This window comes from Channa argus, chromosome 3, assembly GCF_033026475.1.
Source record: "Channa argus isolate prfri chromosome 3, Channa argus male v1.0, whole genome shotgun sequence".
NCBI lineage: Eukaryota > Metazoa > Chordata > Actinopteri > Anabantiformes > Channidae > Channa > Channa argus.
Window position 1 is genome coordinate 4,630,279 of NC_090199.1, and position 22,905 is coordinate 4,653,183.

Genomic DNA, 22,905 nt, shown 5'->3' on the forward strand with positions numbered 1-22,905 from the left:
CAGGCTCAGGGTGGGCGGCCATCTGCCTTGACCGGTTGGGGTGAGTGGAAAGTGGAGAAAAAAAAGAAAAGAGCAACAAAAAGCAACAACAAAACAACAACAAAAAGCAACAACAACAAAAAAAAGCAACAACAAAGCATTGTACAGGTTGTAGGACACAGAATTAATGGCATACAGTGGTGACAAATAAATGTATAGAGAAAAGCTATTTAGGGTTGAGTGAGGAGTTTTAACTATAAGCTTTATCAAAAAGGAAAGTTTTAAGCCTAGTCTTAAAAGTAGAGAGGGTGTCTGCTCCCCGAATTTGGATTGGAAGCTGGTTCCACAGGAGAGGAGCTTGATAGCTAAAGGCTCTGCCTCCCATTCTACTTTTGCAAACTCTGGGAACCACAAGTAGGCCAGTATTTTGGGATCGAAGTGGTCTAATCGGGCGATACAAGACTATGAGATCTTTTAAATATGATGGAGCTTGACCATTAAGAGCTTTGTATGTAAGGAGGAGGGTTTTGAACTCTATCCTTGGAAGTTTTGAACGCTCCCTTGGCTGCGGGCCTGAAGCTATTGATCAGCCTGGCCTCTTAAATAGTCTTGAGGGCACCCGCTTAGCCTTTTGTCCTCCGGGAGTTGGACCCCGCCGTAAAGAAAACTCCAGACTTCAGACCAAACCTCAGCCCTTTCCCCCCCTCCGTTGCAGATCCCCAGTTCGTAGTCTCCCTTCGGCCCACAGTCCCCCACCTGCCCAGTCGGTTCCTGCCTCATCCTCTGCTCCCGAAGTTGCGTAGATACTACATCAGTGGAGTTATGAGCAGCTTATGGCCAGGGACAAACAAAACCCGATCATCCAACGTCTCATTACCAACCTAGTGGAGACATTCCAACAGTCTACAGACCCAGACCTACGCAGGGAGACTGCTGCCCAGCTGGAAAAGATTATCTATTCCCAATCATGGCTGATCGAATTGCCTGGGGTACCCAGAATGTTGGGGGTCCTGGCCAATTTCAGGACTGGGGGGAAACTGGGACACACTTCCTCTGGCTCGTCAGACACTGCCTCTTCAGCTGCTGACCCCGGACTTATCGACACTGCCTCTTCAGCTTCTGACTCCAGGCCGGCTGACGTTACCACTTGGGCTGCTGACACTTCCTCTGGCTCGTCAGATGCTGTCTCTCCAGTTGCGGATCCCAGGCCGGTCAATGCTGCCTCTTCAGCTTTAGGATGATTTTAAAAGATTATCTGCAGTAGAGAGAACATTAATGTTACAGAGTCCAGTTAAAGTGTCAGAAATTAAACAATGACATGAAAATCAACCCGTCTCAATAAATTCTATACTTATATGTAAAGGCTTAAAGTTTAGTGTTTGCTCTTCATGCTAAATAACGTGAAGAAGGAAGTGTGATGTGTGTCAACAGCCTGATTTTTATCTTCTGTTCACTGGTGACAGAGGAAAGACATTTTAGAGACAGAGTCCTTCTCTGTCTGAGACTGATGTATTTCCTGTTTCTGTATTTGTCTGCTAACATGTTTTATTGTCACACAGACACATGAGAGGAGCAGCTATGAGTTTAACAGCAGCAGTGAATGGATTTGTCGTCTCCCTTCTCTCTGTGTCAGGTGCTGTACATCTACATCTGCTGCTTTATAATAGAGGAATGTGAGGAAATTCAACAAGAGTTGTGTGAATGTCCTCAAACACAGATGGAAATGGGAATAAAATACTGTGCAAATCTCAAGTTCACATTGTTTGTGACATTTGGTTGTCGTTGGTAATGACTGGACAGTTTTCTTCTTGGGACATTTATTACGATCGTTCTCAGGGAACTGAATGACAACCCGAAGAAAAGTATTTTACTGTAGCCACTTATCCTGTTCAGGGTCTCTGGGGGGCTGAAGTCTATCCTAGCTGTCATCGGGCGAGAGGCAGGGTCCACTCTGGTCAGGTCCCCAGTATCTTAGTGCCACAGAGAGACTTACACAGACAGACAACCATTCACCCTCATGTTCACCACTATGGGCAATTTAGAGTCACCAATTAATCTAACATGTCTGTCTTTGGACTGTGGGAGGAAACTAGAGAAAACCTACACAAGCACAGGGACAACATGCAAACTCCACACCGACAGGCTGCAGACAGAAGGATGATTCAAACCAGGGACCTTCTAGCTGTAAGGTGGCAGCACTAACAGCTCCACCACCTTGCTGCCCTCATACTGTAGTTATCAGTATAAAACAATTCCATTTACCATTTAAAGTAAACTGATATGGAGAGTTACAGGGCTGCACTGGGATTCAAATCTGGCCCTGGACATTTGAGCACCACAGTGGACTGTCTGGACACTGAGCTTTTTTTGGGCTAAATCTACCAGTAGGGGTTTACTGCTAAGTACAAGTGAGTTCTCTAGTATATTTAATGCAGCCACAAGGGGGCACAAGCCAGTGTCTTCTTGTGTCAGACCCAAGTCTGGATAAATGCAGAGGGTTGTTTCAGGAAAGGCAACACGTAAAACACATGCCAAATTAAACATGTGAATCATGACGTCCATACTGGGTTAACAACGAACACCACCAGTGCTGTTGACCTACAGGCTATTGGAGGAAATTGGGCTACTGTTGTTCAATGAAGAAAAGGAGGAAGGCGTATTTGTAAGAAGAGATGACATGATGCAGAGAAGGGAGGTGGACATACTGTGTGTCCATGAGACCAGGTGGAAAGGTAGCAAGGCTAGAAGCTTATGAGCAGGGTTCAAGTTGTTCTACCATGGGTCAGATAGGAAGAGAAATGGAGTAGGAGTTATACTAAAAGAGGATTTGGTGAGGAATGTTCTAGAGGTGAAAACAGTATCAGACAGGTTGATGATGTTCAATGTTGTTAGTGGTTATGACCAACAGGTAGGATGTGAGTTAGAAGAGGAGAAAGTTAGTTAGATTAAGTTAGATGAAGTGATGCAGAGCATCACCAGAGGTGAGAGAGTGGTGATTGGTGCAGATTTCAATGGACATGTAGGTGAAGGGAGCAGAGGTGATGAGAATGTGATGGGCAGGTTTGGTCTTCAGGACAGGAACACAGAAGGACAGATGGCGGTAGACTTTGCAAAGACGATGTAAATGGCTGTAGTGAACAGTTTCTTCCACAAGAGGCAGGAACATAGGGTAACGTATAAGAGCGGAGGTAGAAGCACTCAGGTGGACTAGATCTTGTGTAGACGTTGTAATCTGAAAGAGATCAGTGACTGTAAAGCATTGGTAGTGGAGAGTGTAGCCAGAAAACACAGGATGGTGGTGTGTAAAATGACTCTGGTGGTGAGGAAGATGAAGAGGACAAAGGCAGAGCAGAGAACGAAGTGGTGGAAGTTGAAAAAGGAAGAATGTCGTTTAGTTTTCAGGGAGGAGCTGAGACAGACTCTGGGTGGTTTGGAGGTGCTTCCAGATGACTGGACCACTACAGCTAATGTGATCAGGGAGACAGGTAGGAGGGTACTCTTTGTGTCATCTGGAAAGAGGAAAGTGGACAAGGAGACTTGGTGGTGGAACAAAGAAGTTCAGGAGTGTATACAGAGAAAGAGGTTAGCTAAGAAGAAGTGGGACACTGAGAGCTTGTGTATTTTTATTACTGTTTGAGTAGTGGACATTTGTCTTCTCAGGAGAGTTAAACACAGCTGCTGTGGATATTTTCACACTTAACTCAGCAGCAACTCGACCACAGAGTGAACAAACAGGAAGATAAACAGGAAAAGCAACAGTGTCTGATGACTCCTCAGTGCTCACACACACATTATTATAAAGATCATGGTCACATCTTCCTATGCATCATGTGTAGTTCACACAGTTCAACAGATCAAACACTGTGTGTTAAATTCTTACTAAAACACCATGAATCATGATTCTTAACATGTGAAACAGCAGTAAACTTCTAAAAGGAAGATTCACGTTTCAGGCTTTGTACTGATCCTTTTTACCACAGAGACACACAGGAAGAATGAAGCACAGCTGAAACTACAAAACTTAAAAAACACTGTAGAACCAAATCAAATGTTCTAGTTCAGCTGTTGTAGAGTGATGCAGAATTATCTGTTATCAGATCTGATCATTTTTCTTGACAGATATTTAACTGAGGTTAATTCAGTTGTTTCTGTTCTGTGTTACAGTGATACATGGTCAGGATGGCTGGGGAGTGAATTACACTTCTACTGACATCTGTGCTATAAACGGATCAACAGTGGACATAAACTGCACCTACAAATACCCACCTGATAAATATATCAGAGTTTTAAAGAGAATATGGTTTACTAAAGGACCTGATAATAACCCTGAGAATCTGACAACAGACTCACATTACACAGGTCGTGTGAAGTTTCTCTGTGATGACAAAGTCTGTACTCTGAGAATCGCAGACCTGAGACAGAACGACTCAGCTGTGTACAAGTTCAGATTTGAAACAAACCAATCAGATGGGAAATTTACTGGTCAACCTGGAGTCAAATTGTCTGTTACAGGTAACATTTGTTTTCCAAAAGGTTCATGTGTCTGAAATATTTTCCTTCGTGTATGAATGAAATCATTTTTGTTCTTTGTGCACATTCAGCTCTCAGTGTGCAGGTGATCAAAGCAGCATCATATCCAGGTTCTAACATGGTGGAGATGCAGTGTAACAGCAGCTGTGATCTACCTACATACATCTGGTACAACAAGGGACAGAAAATTGAAGGACAAACTTCTTCTAATATTTCCGTCAGTGTTCATGTTACAGACAGTTTCTCCTGTGCTGTAAAAGGACAAGAGACGTTTCCGTCTCCTTCAGTGTGTGAGTTTCCTCAACACTCTTCTACTAACACACCAACACCTGCTGTTTCTAAACGTGTGTGTGTGTGTGTGTGTGTGTGTGTGTGTGTGTGTGTGCGTGTGTGTGTGTGTGTGTGTGTGTGTGTGTGTCCTGATGATTTATTGTAGGGAGTTGAAATGAAAATCAGATTTTTTTCCCATGAGATTTTATATGTCTCTCATTTCCAGTTTTCACTGCAAAGTCTGACTGTAAACTGTAAAATATGATGTTTAATCGGAAAATGTGTCCTGGATATTAGCAACATCATTAGTGGAGCTGGTTGTATCCTTTAGCAGCAGTGGGTGGAGTCATTCCTTGGTCAAGAGATTCATACAGTTTCCCAATATTTTTATCTTTCTCATTTGTTGATCACATCTGCTTTATAGCTCTGTGTTTGTCATTAACAAAACCAACTCTAAACTTTGGGCCCATACACACATTTTTAATTCATTTCAATGAAAATAATGTATTAAAATCTACATCATTCCTGTTTGTTTTGTCTTAATGGTGACTCATATTGTGCAGGGTTCTGTAACATTATTAAAATGTTTTTATTTTATCTTCCAGATCCTCCAAAGCTTCCCTCTGTGTCAGTGAGTCCCTCTGCTGAGATAGTGGAGGGTAGTTCAGTGAATCTGACCTGTAGCAGTGATGCTAACCCAGCAGCTAATTATACCTGGTACAAGGAGAATGAAGACTCACCAAAAGCTTCAGGACAGATCTTCACCATCACAGACTTCAGACCTGAACACAGTGGGAATTATTACTGTGAAGCCCAGAACACATTAGGACGTCAGACGTCTGACTTACATTTTATCGGTCAGCCAGGTAAGATTTTGCATTAATAAAGTTTAACAAACCTTCATATTTCTCCAGCGTCTTGTTGTTTAAGTCCTGTGTCAGATGAAAACAGTTGGCATTAAAACATCATTTATCAAGTGACTAAAAACAGAGTGTTTGAGCAGAAACAGTGATATACTGTAAACTTAATAACATTTTCATTTTTCTCTCAGACTCTTGTACATAGAAGACTTAGACATACAAAACACTTTTGCTATTTTGACCAACAGCATCTTTTTGCCTTGTGCAAGGATTGAATGCAGTTTTGCAAACTACCTGTGTCATAAGTCACATGTCCTCTCAGGGACAATTAAGTACATCATGTCTTATCCGATCATCCTCAAATACTGCCATAACTTTGTGAGAGGTAAATCAGTAACTGTCACCATGGCCCACAACACGACTTTCCAACTGCACTCAGCAGAGAATCGATCGTGGCTGTATTACACAGACATGCACCACAGGGCTGGACGTCATTAATAAAACACTGCTCCATGTTTTCTTATGATCAGGGATATCAACAGCTGGAGTAACCGCTGCTGTTCTCCTGCCTCTTCTCATACTGCTCTGTGTCTACGTATGGATTAGGTGAGAAGCTCTGTTTCACTAAATTGTTGTTTATTTAATCACTGCATGTCAGATTTTCACAATTTGTTTCTTTTAATCAGGAAAAGGAGAGTTTCCAAAGAATCATCGGAGCCCGAAGAGAGACCAGACAAAGGGAAACAGGTTTTTTTTTTTAACTCTCCTCAACATGTTGGTTTTAGTTCAGTTCAGCAGAGGCACTTACAGTCTGTTGCTGAAGTACTTTGGTGTTTGCAGTGTCTACCTGATCAGGGACAGACAGAGGAGCAGGACAACCTTCAGTACGCCAGTGTCCACTTCTCTGAGAAACAGGCAGATGCTGTTTACTCCAACATCAGAGCAGCTCAGCCCTCCAGGCAGGAACAGGAAGTGACTGAGTACTCTCCTCTCAGATTTATCAGGGACAGTACAGCTCCAAGGTGAGCAGCCTCTCACACAGTAACATCACTTAATAGCTTGTACATGTCCCTCACAGTTATATATCATTGTTGGGAATTATTGTTTTGTGTGTGTTCAGTTGGGAAGTTGCATTGATCAAAACTAAAGTCACATTGTCAAAACTCTTGTGAATCATTTTTCACACAAGAAATTTTTCCCATTCATACATACACATGGACTTTCAAACCAGGAATCTGTCTAAAACAAATGATGGCAAACAGTGTATTTCTACAGTAACCATATTTAAACATTGTTTAAACAGTAAAAATAATAATTGTTCCAAACTGCAATTCCAGCTGAAAGCCTGCCCAGGTTTTCATATGTTCACCTTCATTAGCTCAGGAACGAAGGGTAACAGTGAGATAACATGCTGTAACTGCACTGAGGATTCATTTTTTTTTACTTCTTTTAGTAAAGTGGTGGAAAAGCTGTAATATAATTTCATGCTACATTTTCAATATTACTTTTCATTACTTTCCCCCCTCAGATTTCAAAGTCAGTACACTGAAGAGAATCCAGCTGCACTGTACAGCACCATCAACAAAACCTGATCAACCCACCATGAAATTCTACCCTGTGTTTAAACTGAATGTGTTTTATAATTTCACTTTCTACCAGAAGTGTCAAATCCTAAAGTATGTGGGCTGCATAATGGGACAGGCAGTGCAGATGGTGAGGTTTTAACAAATAATTGTGAGCTAGAAAAGCTGGAAATTACATCTCACAATGTTGATTAACTTGATCATTACATTTTGCTGCATTCGTACAACACGTTTTCTCTTCCAGTTGTACTTTTGAGCTTGCACCAATTTCTATGTGGCTACTTCAGGCAGGAAAACCACTTATGTTAGGATTAGAAACAAGATATACCGGTATTGATATATTGTTATATTATTAAAATGTATTAATAAAAACGAAAATTAATGGTTATGTTGACCTGGTGCAGAGTATGAAGGATTTAAACAACTTAAACTCTAACAACAGAGGATTTGAAAACCTTTGTGCAAAAAATTTAAAGCAAATGATTCAAGTTCAACCACCTTTGAATGTAGATAGTTACTAAGTCTGTATAGTCCATAATCAGTTTTTAAAAAACCCTGATTTTGGTCGTAAAAAGAATTGAGTAAAACAACCAATTTCGCCATTGGTTTAAGATCTGTTCATTGTATCGCTCATTCTCTTGTCCATCAGAAATACCTGTTGTGATTGGCAGCAGGTGCGGAAGTGAGATAAAAGGGGCGGGGACATGACACGGAGCGCAGTGTAAGACTGGTGAAGAGTGATTCGTGGACGTTAAGGCATTTTTGATAAGCTTGGTTATGAGGGTTGTGCTATTATTATATACTTTGAACATATTAAGTCTCTTTTCCACTTGTCTGCTCCTTAGTGTAACGTTTAGTATTTGTGCTCGTGGCCGCAGAGAAATGGCGCTAACTGCCTTAGTAACAGCTAAGCTAAGCTAGGTAGCAGTGAACATTTGCACATGTGAGTTATATTTCGTGTGGAAGCTGATTTTATTAATTTATTATATTTGGGGGATTATTAAGTATCATTTAATTTTGTTTTTGTGGTTGAGTAGTTGTATTGCTAATATTTTAAAAGGGGACTGAGTTGTAATTTTGCCAGTATTATATGTCCAGTCTAATATAATTATTCTTTTTAAGTCTGTAGCCAGTTATTTAAATAGCTGCAACAATGAGCTGCATTCGAGCAAGTGGTTATGTACTGTATTCAATCCCTCATACATCGATCCACGGTGTCTTAAGGTGAAATTGTACTTCTCAGTCGATACACGTAAACCTGCGTAGAGACTGAAATAATGGCCCTGACACACACACCTACAGATGTAGCCATTGAAGGGTCATGGTTTTTGGTGGCCTTCCTTCAGGAAAGCAGTGTGTTTAATGCAGAGAAAGGCTCATTAAATCCAAGCTGCAGTTTATCTTTCCAGCCACCAAGTGTCCTCGTCCACAGTACTCAATCCTACTGTGGATGCAGTAACAACTTCTTGGTGAAAACTGGTTTTAAATCTGATCTATCACACAGCTGCTGTCATATGTTATAGAACTTTTCCCTCTTGGAAGAATTGTAGACAGATCTCAGCGTGATGAACCATCTCAGTTTAATACATGCCGGCATGGAGAAGAACACATGGATGTTGAGTGTTGTTTCTGACTTGTATCCCAAACCCCTTCTATTTATACTTAAACCCAAGACAGGAACCACCCTCACAAAACATGAATGAAGAAACCAGGTGCATGCAGTTGACAGTCATCACTCTTGTCCCTTTCTAGGTTATCTGAAGATATCAGTAAATAAAACTTTTATTGTCCCCTCTTTTAGATCTTATGATCCCAGGACCCACTATCTGCTACATTGCTTTGGGCCTTGTAACAACAAAATGCCTGCTGTGATCTCAAACATTCCTCCAAACACGACCCAGCCTGTGATCTCTTGTCCTCTTTGTGACCTCTTCAATAAGCCTATCTTGGTTGATTGTTTGCTAACTATCCAACCATATGACCATATTCATATTCCCCCACACAACCCTGTGTTTATGTTGACTCTATCACGTGATCTGATGGACATACAATTTCCTATAGATTGTGAAGCTCATTTATTTGGATTATAGCCCACTGCAAGATGTCTTTAATGATACTTGTCCATCACTCTGTGCCGCTTTAATGCCAGATTTGTACGTTCGATTTCAAAGTTGTTCCACGAAAGATCCATAACCAGTGATCATCAGCGGTAAAGTAAGTTCTCCTCTCTTCCTCTAGTTGTAAGCACAGGTCTACAGATCACCAGTGTTTGACAAACTGAAACAGATTGAGTGTGAATATTGTTAAATGTTATGTGAATTACTTGCATTACTTTTTTCTCATCATGGGCTGCGCTCACATTTTACTGTGCTGGTTTTGACAAAAACTGCAGCCATCGTTCTACTATTCTACTTTTTCAGCGCGATCAACTTGTGCCGCTAACTCGCAACTATACAACAGACAGAGTTACTAAAAATAAAAATCTATTTAATATTTCAACAGGAAGCTGAGAGTAGAAACCTCCATCACCTCATATGTTGGTTACAGCAGCTCGTGTTCAGTCTGTTCTCATGTATATGTACTCAGGGAAATCAGGTTACAAATGGCTTCAAACACAGAATATGAAGTAAATTAATCACATTAACTTTTGAAATGTTGTTTCATTGCCCTCTAATGGCGAAGTGTCACTTTTACAGATTGAGGTCTCGTCACTCTGGGATCTCTCAGCTCTATCTACTTTAAAGGATCAGTCAAATGTTGTCTTACGTGACTAATGGTGTGTGGATATGGAGATTATTATTATTATTAATATTATTATTAATATTACTGGTAGTAGTTTATTTTGCTGTACACTTCAGGGGAAGTATTTCAAATAGCTTATTCTTAAATTATATTACATACATAAAAAATATAGATCATCTAATCCATACCAAAGTCATTAAAGTGACTTTTAATAATCATATCTTCTAACAAAGTCCTGCAAATCTACTTGTGTTTGTCACAACGATGTTTCATTATCACTAACAGCATCTGAGTTTCTGCATTTCTGCTTTTCTCTGTAAATATGTGAAAACTTGACCACAGAGCGATCGAAGTAACAACGTGTTTTTTTCTCACCTAATTAACTCTTGACTAAGTGTTGAAAACATAAACATAAAAAAAACAAAAAATAAATAAAAAAACATAAAATCCAAAAAGTGTTTTCAGTATTTCCATGAACGTGGAAAGTGATGGGCTCTGTGATCCATCATGACAGTAACTTTACTCCTTCTGTGACCGTCTGCAGTGTTAAAAAGTAAAATGAGCATTTGTTTTGTTTTTGTGCAATATCACACATTGCTCAGTGCATCATGGGACTCAGCCAGCCCCACTCATGGGGTCCATCCCGGACTGGTCTCCAGCTGATCTTAGTGCGAACACAGAAAGACATACACAGACAGACAACCATTGACACGCTACAGGCAATTTAGAGTTATCAGTTAACCTGACACATGTCTTTTGACTGGGGGAGGAAACCAGCGTACCAGACAATCCACGCAATCACAGGGACAACATGCTACTGCTCCATACTATCTCCCACTCTGTACCCTACATTAAATACTTTTATGTTTTACATAAAAGTTTAGTTTTGGCATTGTGGTCAACATGCAGGACGAAGTCTGATGTGTTTCAACATCCTTATTTCTAGCTTCTGTTTACGTGTGACTGAGAAAAGATCTTTCGCTGTTGTAAGTAGAGCTGTAAAGTGATGTGACTGATGCATTTCCTGTGTCATGTTTTTTTCTGCTAATATTTTCTTTTGCCTCTAGAGTCACACAGACAAATGAGAGCAGATTGTTTCAACAACAGCAACACTTGTCGTCTCTGTGTGTCAGGTACTGTACATATACATTTCATTGCATCAGAAAGAAGAACAGAAAAATGTAAGAAAATACAGGACTTATGAATAAACAATGGATGTTTGTTGGGGTGTATTTTGAAAAAAGTTCACTATAAATAGTCTGTAAATGTGTAGTTCAGGTTGTTGTTAAGCAACGTGATGTTCGGTGTTTTGTGTTTTCCTGAATTTTATGGACCCTACAACAAAAAAAAACAAAAAACGTTTTTCTGTGTCTGTCTCAGTTTTTGGTTCCATTACTTAGACACCAGTACTTCAGCTGCTGGTCTTCAGAAAACAGAACAGGCAATAACTAAGCGAAACTAAACGATTAACAAAAAATGTTATCAATTGTGAACGATAATCAGTGGTGAAGCTAGATGACATGAACAGGAAGTAGAAAAAAGGGCTACAAAGCAAAAGTCTAAAACAGGAAGTGGGCCAGATCATGGCAGTTGCTAGTAAAAAGAAAGGGAACCATAAAATCTTGCAAAATGTGCTAATCTCTCAGACATCATTGCTGCAGTGGATGTTAGTTGTGTATTAGAACCATCATCTAAAGTGCACTAGGTGTTAAAAAAGTGGTTTGAATGCCAAGTTGGTTATAAAGGTTCAGGGTCCTGGTAACAGAAGGTGAAATCCAGTTTTCAGCTTGTTAGTCAGTTTTTCAGTCTGTCTTTTGGGCTGTGAATGAAAACCTTAGAATAGACTGATGGACATTCGTAGCAATCTACAGAACTCTGCCTGGAACTTGGCCATGAACTGAGGGCCTCAGTCAGGGACTATGTTGCAGGGGAAGCCATGGAGATGGAAGATGGGCTGGATCATGAGTTTGGCAGTTTCTTTGCCAGGAGGTTTAGGAAGGGAAATGAAGTGTTTTCTAAAATGGTACAATTCAATCTACTACCGTAAGGATTGTGGTATTTTCAGATGAGATTGGTAAACCAGTCACAAAGTCGAGATAGATGTGCGACCAGGGTCTTTCTGGAATGGGTAAAGGGTGGAGAAGGCAGCTGGGGAGTGTTTTGGAAGTATTGCTTTGGGCACATTTTAGACATAAGAATTCCAGGGTGTCAGATTTTTATGGTGTGCTACCTGAAACCTTGTTGGGCCATGAACAGGGCACATGGAATCCCATTTTGATATTTTAGGTTTTTGTGGTCTATGAAGACCATGAAAGGATATTCTGCTCCTTTGAGCCGGTGGCAGCCTTCTTCTAAAGCCAACTGAACTGCCAGTAGCTGCCTATCTCCACATTTGTAGGGTCCATGTTGATGTTTCCCAAGGTAGTGATAAAACCAGGAACAAATGTTGGGTGAATGGAATTTGTCTTGCTTGACTTTGATTCCTTAAACACTTTGCCCAAACCATGCAAGTTGTGTTTGTTCATTAAAAGTGTATGAATTGAAACTTTTTTCTTGTATAGTTTCAATACTGCCTGACCTCAGAGTTTCCATACTCATAGTAGTACATGTTTTTAGAAATAGTTTAATACTATCATTTTGACGCCTTTATGGTTTTCACACTTTACTCTGCTCCAAGTTAATGACAGAGTAAACAAAGTGAGTCGCAGACACAGTTTAATGATCACTGTTTCTTTTTTCCCTATTCAGAAAAGTCCACAGGGCTTCATCAGACATTAGACCACTGTCATATAGACTGTGGCATCATGCAGCACTCTCTGTTTCTATTGCACATCTCTTTGTTATCATCACCCTGATTCCAAGAACTGAACATTGATAGTTTGTTTGACTTTCTGGTCTGAAATCTTACAAATCTGGGACATTTGATATGATCCTTAGCTTGGAGTTGGTTTTTGTTTTGTTCCTTGGTCTGCCCCGATCTAGTTTACACACACACACACACACACACACACACACTGAATTACCTGTTCTCCACCGTACCTGCTCTCTCCCAGCACTTGGACCCAGTCCCTATTCATAGTTTATACCCCTACTCCTCATTTTCTATTTTCCCCTCAGTAGAGAATCGTAAGTAGTAGAAATATCTCGCTATCAAATGGGACAAACCTTCAAGGTTGCTTTGTTTTAGAGCCAAAAGGGGAGTCTTGTTTTTGAGGGGTCCCAGGCAAATCTATAGACTTAACTGCACAGTAACTGTTGTACTGTGAGCAAATAATCTCAACTGTTACACAAATAGACATTTCAGGAAAGACAAAACTAACTGGCAGTGATTGTGGTAAAAGCTAAACTGTGTTTAGGTCAAATTTATACACAACAAATTTAAATTAAACAACCAGACTTCTGTTATCATGTATACAGCCCTACATATGTATTAATGAATACATTGATTTGTGTAAATCCAGTGGAATTTGTAATATCCAATAATTGTGTTCATTTTACCTTTTAGAGAAACTGGCAGCAACATTCGACTGTAAGATGTGTGTGTTTGTTTCATTTCTTCAAAGTGAATAATACATGTACAGAAATTCTTGTCCCACACATATAACTGTGCTACAGTAAGATCAGGTTTTTATTTATCATTAATTTTGATACTGTGAGATCTCATTGTGATGTTTCCATGCTTTTTATAGTCACAAGTAGCAGCCGTTTTTCTGTAGAGTTAATCACAGCTACTTGCACTGGTTTGACTCATGTCTTCATTTTTTTCACATTTAAATCTGCAGCAACGTGACAACAGAGTAAACAAAAATAACACAGTGTCTAATGATAATTGTTCCTTTTTGTCAGTAAGTTCTTAGACCCAAAGCCTTCTCAGTATTTAGCTACACCTCCATACTGTGTGACGTCTCCTCTCTGATTTCTATAGAGATCATGGTCACAACTTTATTTATATAAATGTGAATGTGAATATATAAACGTTTGTTGGGGGAGAGGAGGAAATGAGCTCAGTGCATCAGTCTAAGGCTCATAACTGCTTTGCAATTACTTTTTTAAGGATTTTAGAAATAAAGGGGAGATTAGATATTAGTCTGTAATTAGCTAAGACACCTGGGTCAAGACAGGGTTTTTTAAGTAGTGGTTTAATTACAGCTACCTTATAGGCCTGTGGTACATGGTCTGTTTCTAAAGATAGATTGATGATATGTAATACGAACGTATCTATTAAGGGTAAAGCTTCCTTGAGCAGCTTAGTTGGAATAGGATCTAGCAGACAGCTTGTTGGTTTAGATGAGGTAATAATTGAAGTTAGCTCGGAGAGATCTATGGGTAAAAAGCAGTCTAACAGGGATTGGGGCCTTATCGATGACTCTAGCACTGCTGTACATGAAGATATATCTGTAATTTTTGGGGGGAGGATCTGGTGAATTATTTCTCTAATAGCTACAAATTTATTCATAAAGAAAGTCATGAAGTCATTGCTGCTCAGAGTTAAGGGAAAACTAGGCTCTTAGTCAGCCTGGCTACAGTTATTGTAAATTCAAATGTTATTAGAAAATGGTCAGACAATAAAGAATTGTGAGGAAATATTGTTAAATTATCCGCTTCAATTTCATATGTAAGGACAAGGTCTAAGGTTTGACTAAAACAGTGAGTGGGTTTATTTACATTTTGGGAAAAACCAATTGAATCTAATAATGAATTAAACACAGTTACTGTCAGCATCTACATGAATGTTAAAATACTATAATGACCTTATCTGTAATAATCAAAAACTCTGAATAAGGGGCTGGAGGACGGTACACGATAACAAATAATAGTGTTTTTTGAGTTTTACAGTTTAGATGTGAAAGGCTAAGAGTAAGGCTTTCAAATGAGTTCTTACTACTTTTAGGTCTATGGTTTATTGGTAAACTACAGTGGAAGATTGCTGCTACTCCTCCACCTCAGCCTGTGCTTCTAGGAACATGATCATTAATATGACTTGGGGGGGTTGACTCATTTAAACTGACATATTCTTCCTGCTGCAACCAAGTTTCAGTAAGACAAAATAAATTGAACTGATGATCGTTTATTTAGTCATTTACTAACAGAGATTTAGAAGAGAGAGAGATCTGATATTTAATAATCCAAATTATGCTGATAGAGCAGATTTTTCCTGTGTCAGAAAAACAAAATAACTATGAAGGGAAATAAGAAAATAAGATCTCTCCTTGAACAGGTGAAGCATCTCTGTCCATAATCATAAAGTTTTTTGTTTTGGCTAAAGTGTGTTGGTTTGCAAGCTGCCAATCATGCTGCAACAATGAAACACACCTCGGTCCATAATGTTTGAAAGACAATCCCAAATGCTGCCATTGTAAGAAAGATCCAGCTGCAGCAACCATCTCCTCCTTCCTCCCCCTTATTACTTAAAAATAAAATACAAAATAAAATTAATAAATAGAGCTTTGCTCTGCTGTCACTCTAACAGGCAACAGCTGATTGTGTAGGACAGTAGGGACAGAGTGTAAATGTGGAAGTGAGTGTTTCTCTAATCAGTAGTGTTTTTCAGTAGTTATGAAAAAGACTTGAGCTGAACAGTCAACAAGAAGTTGGTGAAGATTTTTAGTCGTCCACTTTTGGTTATTCTGATGTTGAATCCTGTCAACTGGACTTGTTTCTTCTTGGTTTGACATGCAGTCATCCAAGCAGCTTCTTTAGTCTGAGGGAAGGTTCTCTAGGGGCCCAGTTATATCCTCCAGGTAGGCTTTGTTTCCTACATGTAAGAAAATACCTGGGTCACGAGCCAACTTTTCCTCTGACTGAAGAAGCTGCTTCAATAAGTAGTGAAACGTTTCCAAACAAGAAGAAAGTAGAAACTCCTTGACATGACTGGATTTCAAGTTTTGGGTCAGGTTTCTGATACTGCTGCCAGTTTGGACCAGTTATTGAACGTCCCTGAAAATGAGGACATCAGGTCAGATGAAATGCTTCCTCCTTTCTTTATATGGTTGTGATCCCTTCTGGTGGCGTATTGCTCTGTGTACAAACAAGCTAACATGGAAGTTCAGGCATCTGCACTGTGGATGAGTCCACACAGCTTAAGTTGGTGTAGCCCCAGTGTCTGACTGGGCCCTTAGGGAGCCAAATCTGTCGCTAGTGCTCAAACTGGTCATTGGTGGTTGTTGATCCAGGCCTGGTGCAGCCTCATAGTATTCTGGTCCTGAACATCTAGGCACACGTTCCATGCAGTCTACCCTGGCTGACTGCAGTGGCCATTTCAGAACTCTGTGTCACCTTTAGTCCATAAGTTTTAACTGCTCATTGCAAACAGTCCTATGTCTGCAGTCTGACTACAGCATCTCTATGCCACTCAGACTGATGCTTAATGCCCTTAAGGACCATCACCTCCTCATTGGCCCTGGTAGATTTGGATTGGGATGTCTCTTCACTGAGAGTCTTAAACATTTCTCTGCACGTATGGAATATCTAACAAGTAGATAGAGAACAAACTGGTTATATTGTAACTGTGGTTGAGTGAAGAGAGTCTCTCTCCAGTTCTTAGATCGTTGGAAACAGGTTCCAGTCACTGATTGCTCAACTGCAGAGCTGTGGACGGGCGAGATGCTGTGTCTTAAAGAAGTATCCACATGCCCTGACCTCAGGACTTAATGTCCCACACGTGGAATATGTAACGTGTAGAGAGAAAATCACTTCACTCAGAAAACCACAGTTTCAACGTTCTTCTGTTTCACACAGTTTGTGTTTTCTTTTTCAGATGTTGGGGAATTTATTTCCTGTGTTTTTATCCTAATTTGAATTTCTACATTTCTCAGTGAAACAAATCCACTTTCATGTTCTCTAGTAACCAGTTCAAACTGAACATTAATCCACATGGTTTGCTACAGTAACTGTGTTGTTGTGGGTTTGGCTGTTTGTGTGTCAGTCAAAAAACTGTTAAGGTGGCAAAGTGTAGAAGAGGTTAAATGAATAAACAACAGGCAGTTTAATTGTAACAGAGCCCATAACTGTTTCCTCATTCTCTGTTTTCTATAAACACAGAATGATGAACTGTGTTCATTTCTTTCTGATCATACATGTCTTCACCATGTTTTTGTATCTCTTATTTTTTTGACAGTTTTATCACAGCTGTTTGTTTTTCTTTGTGAGCCAAGTACCAACTGTCAGTATTTTTACTCTTTTTGGAAAGAAATTCTAGTTTGTTTCTCGCTAGGTTAATTAACTTGGGTTGTTTCCTTTTTTGCTTTTGGATAATAACTTACTTCTATACTGAGTCACTAACTATAACTTTACTAAATATTAACCAAGTCCATTAAAAATAATCTTTTTGCTTCTAACTACATGCTTTTTTTACCATTTTAATTGCACCCAGTGTTAATTATTTTATTTACCATTTTCCTTTTGGATTAAATTGTTGTGTATTCAGTCTTGTTATTTTTTTATGGTTTTAAAGCTCATTGTATTATTGACATAGTTTTTTTCATTTTCTGTTAACTTAATGTGTCTAACAAGTTTGAATTTAAAAGGCCACATAACGACATTATCAAACCCTCTTAAATGAAGTAGTTCATACTTTTGCAGGTAGAACATTACTTTTTGGATTTGTTGCTATTTGCTGCCACCTGGTTCCTCATGCTGGTAAATCAGCTAAATGAGAAGGAAGTTGTGCGTATCTTTAACAACATGACTTCTACTCTGTAGAAAAAGTTGTGTAACTCTTGATTTAGTTTTTCTGCACTTTACTTACTCTTCCTACAAATATGTTATGACTCTGTAGTTATAGACACAACGTGAGCAGCTATGAGTTTCACAGCAGTACTGAGTGGATTTATAGTCTTTCTTGCTGTCCCAGGTACTGTAAGTCTTTGTTCTCTGTCTTTAAGAACCATGTGGAACAATTAGTGTTAGATTCAGAAATGTGGTTTCCTGGTCCTCTGGTGTTTCACTTTCCTCTAGTGGTGAACAGTCAGTGTTGCAGAATCAGGCATCATCACTCTGAGTCGTTCCTCCGTGTGTTTTAATAGGTCAGTTCACATCCATTCATCAGCTACAGACAATGTGAAGGTACATACATCCTGCTGTGGGGTGAGTTGCAGCAACATCTTGTGAGATTTGTTTCTTTGTTTTGATGCAGATTTTCTGTTGAACTATTTTTGTGTTATAATAACAACCAACAGAGAAAGAAACTCAGAGACTCAGCTGTGTTTTTTTTTCTTTGTTTAAACAGGAGATAAATCCACAGTGATTGATACAGTCACTGACTATTTTTGTGACAAAGTGTGAAAGAAGTTAAATAATTACAGACCCCACAACTTGTTTCTTATTCTCTGTTTTCTATGGAGAAAATGGGGACGTTTCGACTTTAAAGAGCAAATAACTTTGTTCACTGTCCTGGTTATGTGTATGGACCTAAACGTAGCACAGTGAGGGCGATGTAGAATATAAGTGACTTTATTTAACAAATTCTGGGACTAAACAGACAGTAGACTCAGAGACAACCATCATAAACAAGGAATTAAATAAAAACTGGACCAGGGCTAGTGAAAACAGAGTCAGGATACCAGTGTGGGCACAATTCCATAAGTTAGGGGGTGGAGATAAGACTGGTAAACCAAAGAGAAGGGGGCTTGAGGTCTAAACTGACTTATTAAATACAAATTAAAACACAAAGAAAACACAACCCAGGAGAGAACTGAACACAAGACGTGGCCAGAATGAGTTGTGCAAATAACTAGAATTTGGACTGAGACAACGAAGGAATTAACATAAATGTGGACACTGACTAAACAGATATAATACAAATGACCAATCTAAAGAGTGTAACAGGACAGACTAGAAACTAAAACGTGCACACGAACAGGGACAAAATAAAGACGCCAGCAACCAAACCCCTACCAAGATAAACAGGTTACAGAGTCCAGATACCATGAGGCAGACAAACCACAAGTCAGGGTGTTGCTGGGTTTAAAAAGGCAGGGGAAAAGATGTAAATAATTGTGAACGGTGAAAAGGAAGTGGGGAAAGGGGCTACAAAATAAAAGTCCAGAACAGGAAGTGAATATGAAGGACTGGATCATGACATTCACACATTTTAAATATGATAAGAAGCAGGAAGTCTGGTGTGTTTTAATAGTTTGTTGCTCTCTTCAGTTTTCTGATCATAATGCAGTGACTTCATCAGAGGAACAACCTCCACATTGAGTAGAACCATCTTTTGAAACATCCTGTGGACACAATTTACTGCATTAGTTTAACATCCCTGAAGCCACAGAAGAAACTGAGAGGAGCAGCTATGAGTTTAACAGCAGCAGTGAATGGATTTGTCCTCCTCCTCCTCTCTCTGTCAGGTACTGTACTTCTACATTTGTGGGATTTGTTTGCAGCTACATCAAGCTGTGACACACTGTGTGTTCTGACACCTGTTAATTATGACCATCTTAACCCCAGTTCACCATCGTATTAAAACCACCAGTTTGTTTGAAACTGTCAGAGCTGAAATGACCAGTTTCTGTTTTGGATTAGTTCAGATTTTTATACTTGTTATTATTGTTGTAGGTCAGTTGTAATACAGATCTGTAATGAAGATATTTTAAAGAGTTGTCAGAGGTACTGGTAGGAGTTTATTTCACCTCTTTGTTTTATCGTTTTCACACTTACCTAAGTATCAATTTCACCACAGAGTGAGCAGAAAGGAAACTAACCTAACTATTCACCTTCTTCTTCTTACTCTGCTCAGTAACACTGCAGTAAAGCTCATTTCATCACTTCATTGCACTTTAGACTGGATGTTGTTCAGCATGGATGCACACAAAGTTAAACTAAAATCAGCAGGTTTGCATCATCCACTCGTCTTCTGCTCTGGATAGAGTTCAGCTCAGTTCAGATCAGATCAAACATTTAAATCAGGATTTTGCTAAGCTTGTTTCCACTCTAATTTAATAATGAAATAACAAACTAAAAGTCAGAGAATCATTTTAAAAAGAATTAAAAAGTATCTAAACTTAACCAGGCTCAGAGGCCATGAAAAAAATGGGCAAAGGACACAATTATCCCTCTATTTAACATTTATGAAACATTAATCAAATTGTTGGATACGTTAGTCAGTCATGTCAGTAGTGCACATGTGGATGTGTGTAAACATGATGTGGCTGGAAGTTTTGACGTGTGTCAGCAAAAACCAAACAGTGGTAACAGACAGAGACAGAGAGAGAGCAGAGCAAACTAAAGACCAGCTCCTTTATAGTCTTCAAAGCTCTGATTCCAGATGCTAGAAGGAGAAAAAACCCACTCCCTGGCCACAGCAAACCAGACAGGGGCCATCACAAGAGGTAAACATGAGAATATAATGTAAAAGTGTTTTGTGAACAGCTGCAACCCTCCTTGATCCCTTAATTTTGGGAGTGTGAGCTGCACTTGGTCAACAAGAACCAATCATAGTCCAATCACACACACTAACACATTACAAATAAAATAAATCACAATAAAGAGAAGAATTAAATTGAAACAAAATCATTGTTCCTGTTCAGGTTTTGTGCAAATATTTAGAAAGTCCTGACAGCTTCCACAATATGAACACTAACAAGGTGCTATGTTCAAACAATAAAAAAACACTGCGATATAATATAAAAACAGAATTCAAAAGTTGCAGTGCAGCTTTAACTTAGTCAACAAATATTTATTTCTTTTTTTCCGCGACAACAATTTTTTTCTAAGATAAATGGAAATGGTGCTATGCTCAGTGAAATCTTTGGACTTGTATTTGGTAACAATGGGCCTTATAGAAGCAGAATGTGCAAACAAGACAACATAAAACTATAATGTTGCACTAAAATCATGTCCAAAGTCTCTGATAGCTTTCATTTAAAATTGTACATGTCTGGACGTCCTCACGGCAAAGGCATCTATGGTATCATCGGATAATACTGAAAGCTGCACCTGAGGGCTTGGACGGCCTTTACACGAAGACGATATCAATCTGACAAACATAAGATCATCTTTATTGATCCCACTGTGGGGAAATTCACTCGTTAAGCAGCAGGAACCATATAAAGTGTAACAAGCGTTTTTAAAGCATTTACAAAAATTCAAAATTATTACTATAATTTACATTTTGTTTTTGAGGGCATGCAGCAGTGCCCCCTCCAGCAGCTGATACTCTAGGCAACCGTCTATATGACCTATGTTATAGGGTAGGACAGTAAAAATACTGCATAGTCAGATTCTGTTGTTTAGTTCAGGTGTGGTTAGATTGAGGTCTGATAGTAACGTTTTATGTCAATGACAGATAATTACTCTGATAACTGAGGACAATGATGTTTGTCCAAATTAACATTTCTGCTGAGATTAATGGTCATTAGTTGTTATTGTTGGTGCTATGATACAATTTCTCTTAACTGTTTGTTAACTGAGGTCATTGTGATTGTGGTTTCTGCTGTTCTCTGTGTTACAGTGATACAGGGTCAGAATAACTGGGGAGTGACTTACACTGATACTCACATCTGTGTCTTAGAAGGATCAACAGTGGACATTTACTGCACCTACACATACCCATCCAGAATAAATGGAAGAAGTACAACAGTTCAAACCACATCATGGTTTACTAAATGGAAAGTCAATGCACCTGTAGATCTGAGAACAGACCCAGACTACACAGGTCGAGTGGAATATTACTGTCCTGACAAAGTCTGTACTCTGACAATAAGAGACGTGAGACAGAGAGACTCAGCTGTTTACAAGTTCAGGTTCATAACAAACCAACCAGGAGGACGTTATACTGGTGAACCTGGAGTCACTTTGTCTGTCACAGGTAAGAATTTATTTGAATGGTTAATATTTTGGAAAAATTGGGATTTATTTGTGCACATTTGCATGTATGAAATTACATTAAATTAAATTTCTGTCACACTTTCTAGTGTATCTTTAATTTTGGTAGGACCCAAAGGGAGGAGACGGCAAGTGAAGGTGTTTTGAGTAACAAAGGTTTATTAAAAGAAAAGCAATCAACAGAAAATCAGTCCATAAGGAGGGCGGGAAAAAAAGACTAGTACAAATGACATAAACCAGGTTAAACAGACCCAGAACTTAAACACACTGGAGCAGGGAGAGCAGTGTTTATACAGGTTGACAGTACATGGAAGGATTTAGGGACAAGGAGAGATGATCTGGCAGTGAGCAGTGGGGAAAGCTGGCTATAAATACAAGGGGCCACAGGTGAAAACAATCAGGGTTAATGAGAAACAAGAAGCTAAAGAAACTAACTGGGAAGTGGAGCAGAGGGATTAACAAAATAAAAGCCAGGAGCAGGAAGTAAAACTATACAAAAATAGAGTCCAAAAACGAGGAGTGTGACATTCTGTTCTTCTTAACATGTTCAGATCTGCAGGTGCAGGTGATCAGATCAACAGTCCACCAGTTTTACACCGAGGCTGAGCTGAAGTGTCTCAGCAGTAAGAGTCCAACTGGTCGTCTTACATTTGTTTGGTTTAACAATGGACAGAAAATCAACAAGATGGAAACTGCATCTTATAAAGGCCAGTTTAATCCTGGAGACCACATCTCCTGTGCTTTAAAGGAAAATGAGGATTGTCCTTCTCCTCCAGTGTGTGAGTTTACTTCTCTGTATTTGTAACCTAATGTCAAGTTGTAATTCAAAGTAACAAAGCAGCAAATTGTTTTTAATATGGATGTTTTAAAGAAAAAAAATCCTTAAACACTTTTGTTCAATATTTTCTTTGTATGTTTATTTAGATATTTAAACTTCTTAGAAATTATTGACCATCAATGAGCCACAGTTCAGCCTGATCAATGTCTCCGAAACAGTTTTAACAAAACCTGATTTTTCCTCTTCCAGATCCTCCACGGCTTCCCTCTGTGTCAGTGAGTCCCTCTGCTGAGATAGTGGAGGGTAGTTCAGTGACTCTGACCTGTAGCAGTGATGCTAA

At 39.3% G+C, this 22,905-nt stretch overlaps 2 protein-coding genes and 2 long non-coding RNA genes across 4 annotated transcripts; all 4 read left to right on the forward strand.

Annotated features, from left to right (window-relative positions):
* The first annotated feature begins 961 nt into the window (after positions 1 to 961).
* On the forward strand, positions 962 to 4,847 carry LOC137124661 (uncharacterized). The gene is made up of 3 exons (XR_010913999.1): positions 962 to 1,612; positions 4,144 to 4,491; positions 4,581 to 4,847. It is a non-coding gene; the product is annotated as an uncharacterized lncRNA (long non-coding RNA).
* A 474-nt stretch (positions 4,848 to 5,321) lies between these two features.
* Positions 5,322 to 11,033, forward strand: LOC137124625 (Fc receptor-like protein 5). The gene is made up of 6 exons (XM_067499727.1): positions 5,322 to 5,343; positions 5,385 to 5,645; positions 6,170 to 6,245; positions 6,326 to 6,386; positions 6,480 to 6,661; positions 7,168 to 11,033. Exons 1-6 carry the CDS (start codon positions 5,322 to 5,324, stop codon positions 7,229 to 7,231), a joined length of 666 nt encoding a protein of 221 aa, XP_067355828.1. The 3' UTR covers positions 7,232 to 11,033.
* Positions 11,032 to 19,458, forward strand: LOC137124677 (uncharacterized). Its single transcript, XR_010914014.1, has 3 exons — positions 11,032 to 11,097; positions 17,989 to 18,049; positions 19,115 to 19,458. It is a non-coding gene; the product is annotated as an uncharacterized lncRNA (long non-coding RNA).
* Positions 19,459 to 21,216: 1,758 nt separating this feature from the next.
* Positions 21,217 to 22,755, forward strand: LOC137124651 (sialoadhesin-like). The gene is made up of 2 exons (XM_067499765.1): positions 21,217 to 21,770; positions 22,339 to 22,755. Exons 1-2 carry the CDS (start codon positions 21,311 to 21,313, stop codon positions 22,590 to 22,592), a joined length of 714 nt encoding a protein of 237 aa, XP_067355866.1. The 5' UTR covers positions 21,217 to 21,310; the 3' UTR covers positions 22,593 to 22,755.
* The last annotated feature ends 150 nt before the right edge of the window (positions 22,756 to 22,905 follow it).

Coding starts and splice junctions, on each gene's coding strand:
- LOC137124625 (XM_067499727.1), top strand. CDS start 5,322: ATGGTGACTCATATTGTGCAGG. Junction 5,646..6,169: donor ACATTTTATCGGTCAGCCAG/GTAAGATTTTGC, acceptor TCTTATGATCAG/GGATATCAACAGCTGGAGTA. Junction 6,246..6,325: donor TGTGTCTACGTATGGATTAG/GTGAGAAGCTCT, acceptor TCTTTTAATCAG/GAAAAGGAGAGTTTCCAAAG.
- LOC137124651 (XM_067499765.1), top strand. CDS start 21,311: ATGGTCATTAGTTGTTATTGTTGGTGCTATGATACAATTTCTCTTAAC. Junction 21,771..22,338: donor AGTCACTTTGTCTGTCACAG/GTAAGAATTTAT, acceptor TAACATGTTCAG/ATCTGCAGGTGCAGGTGATC.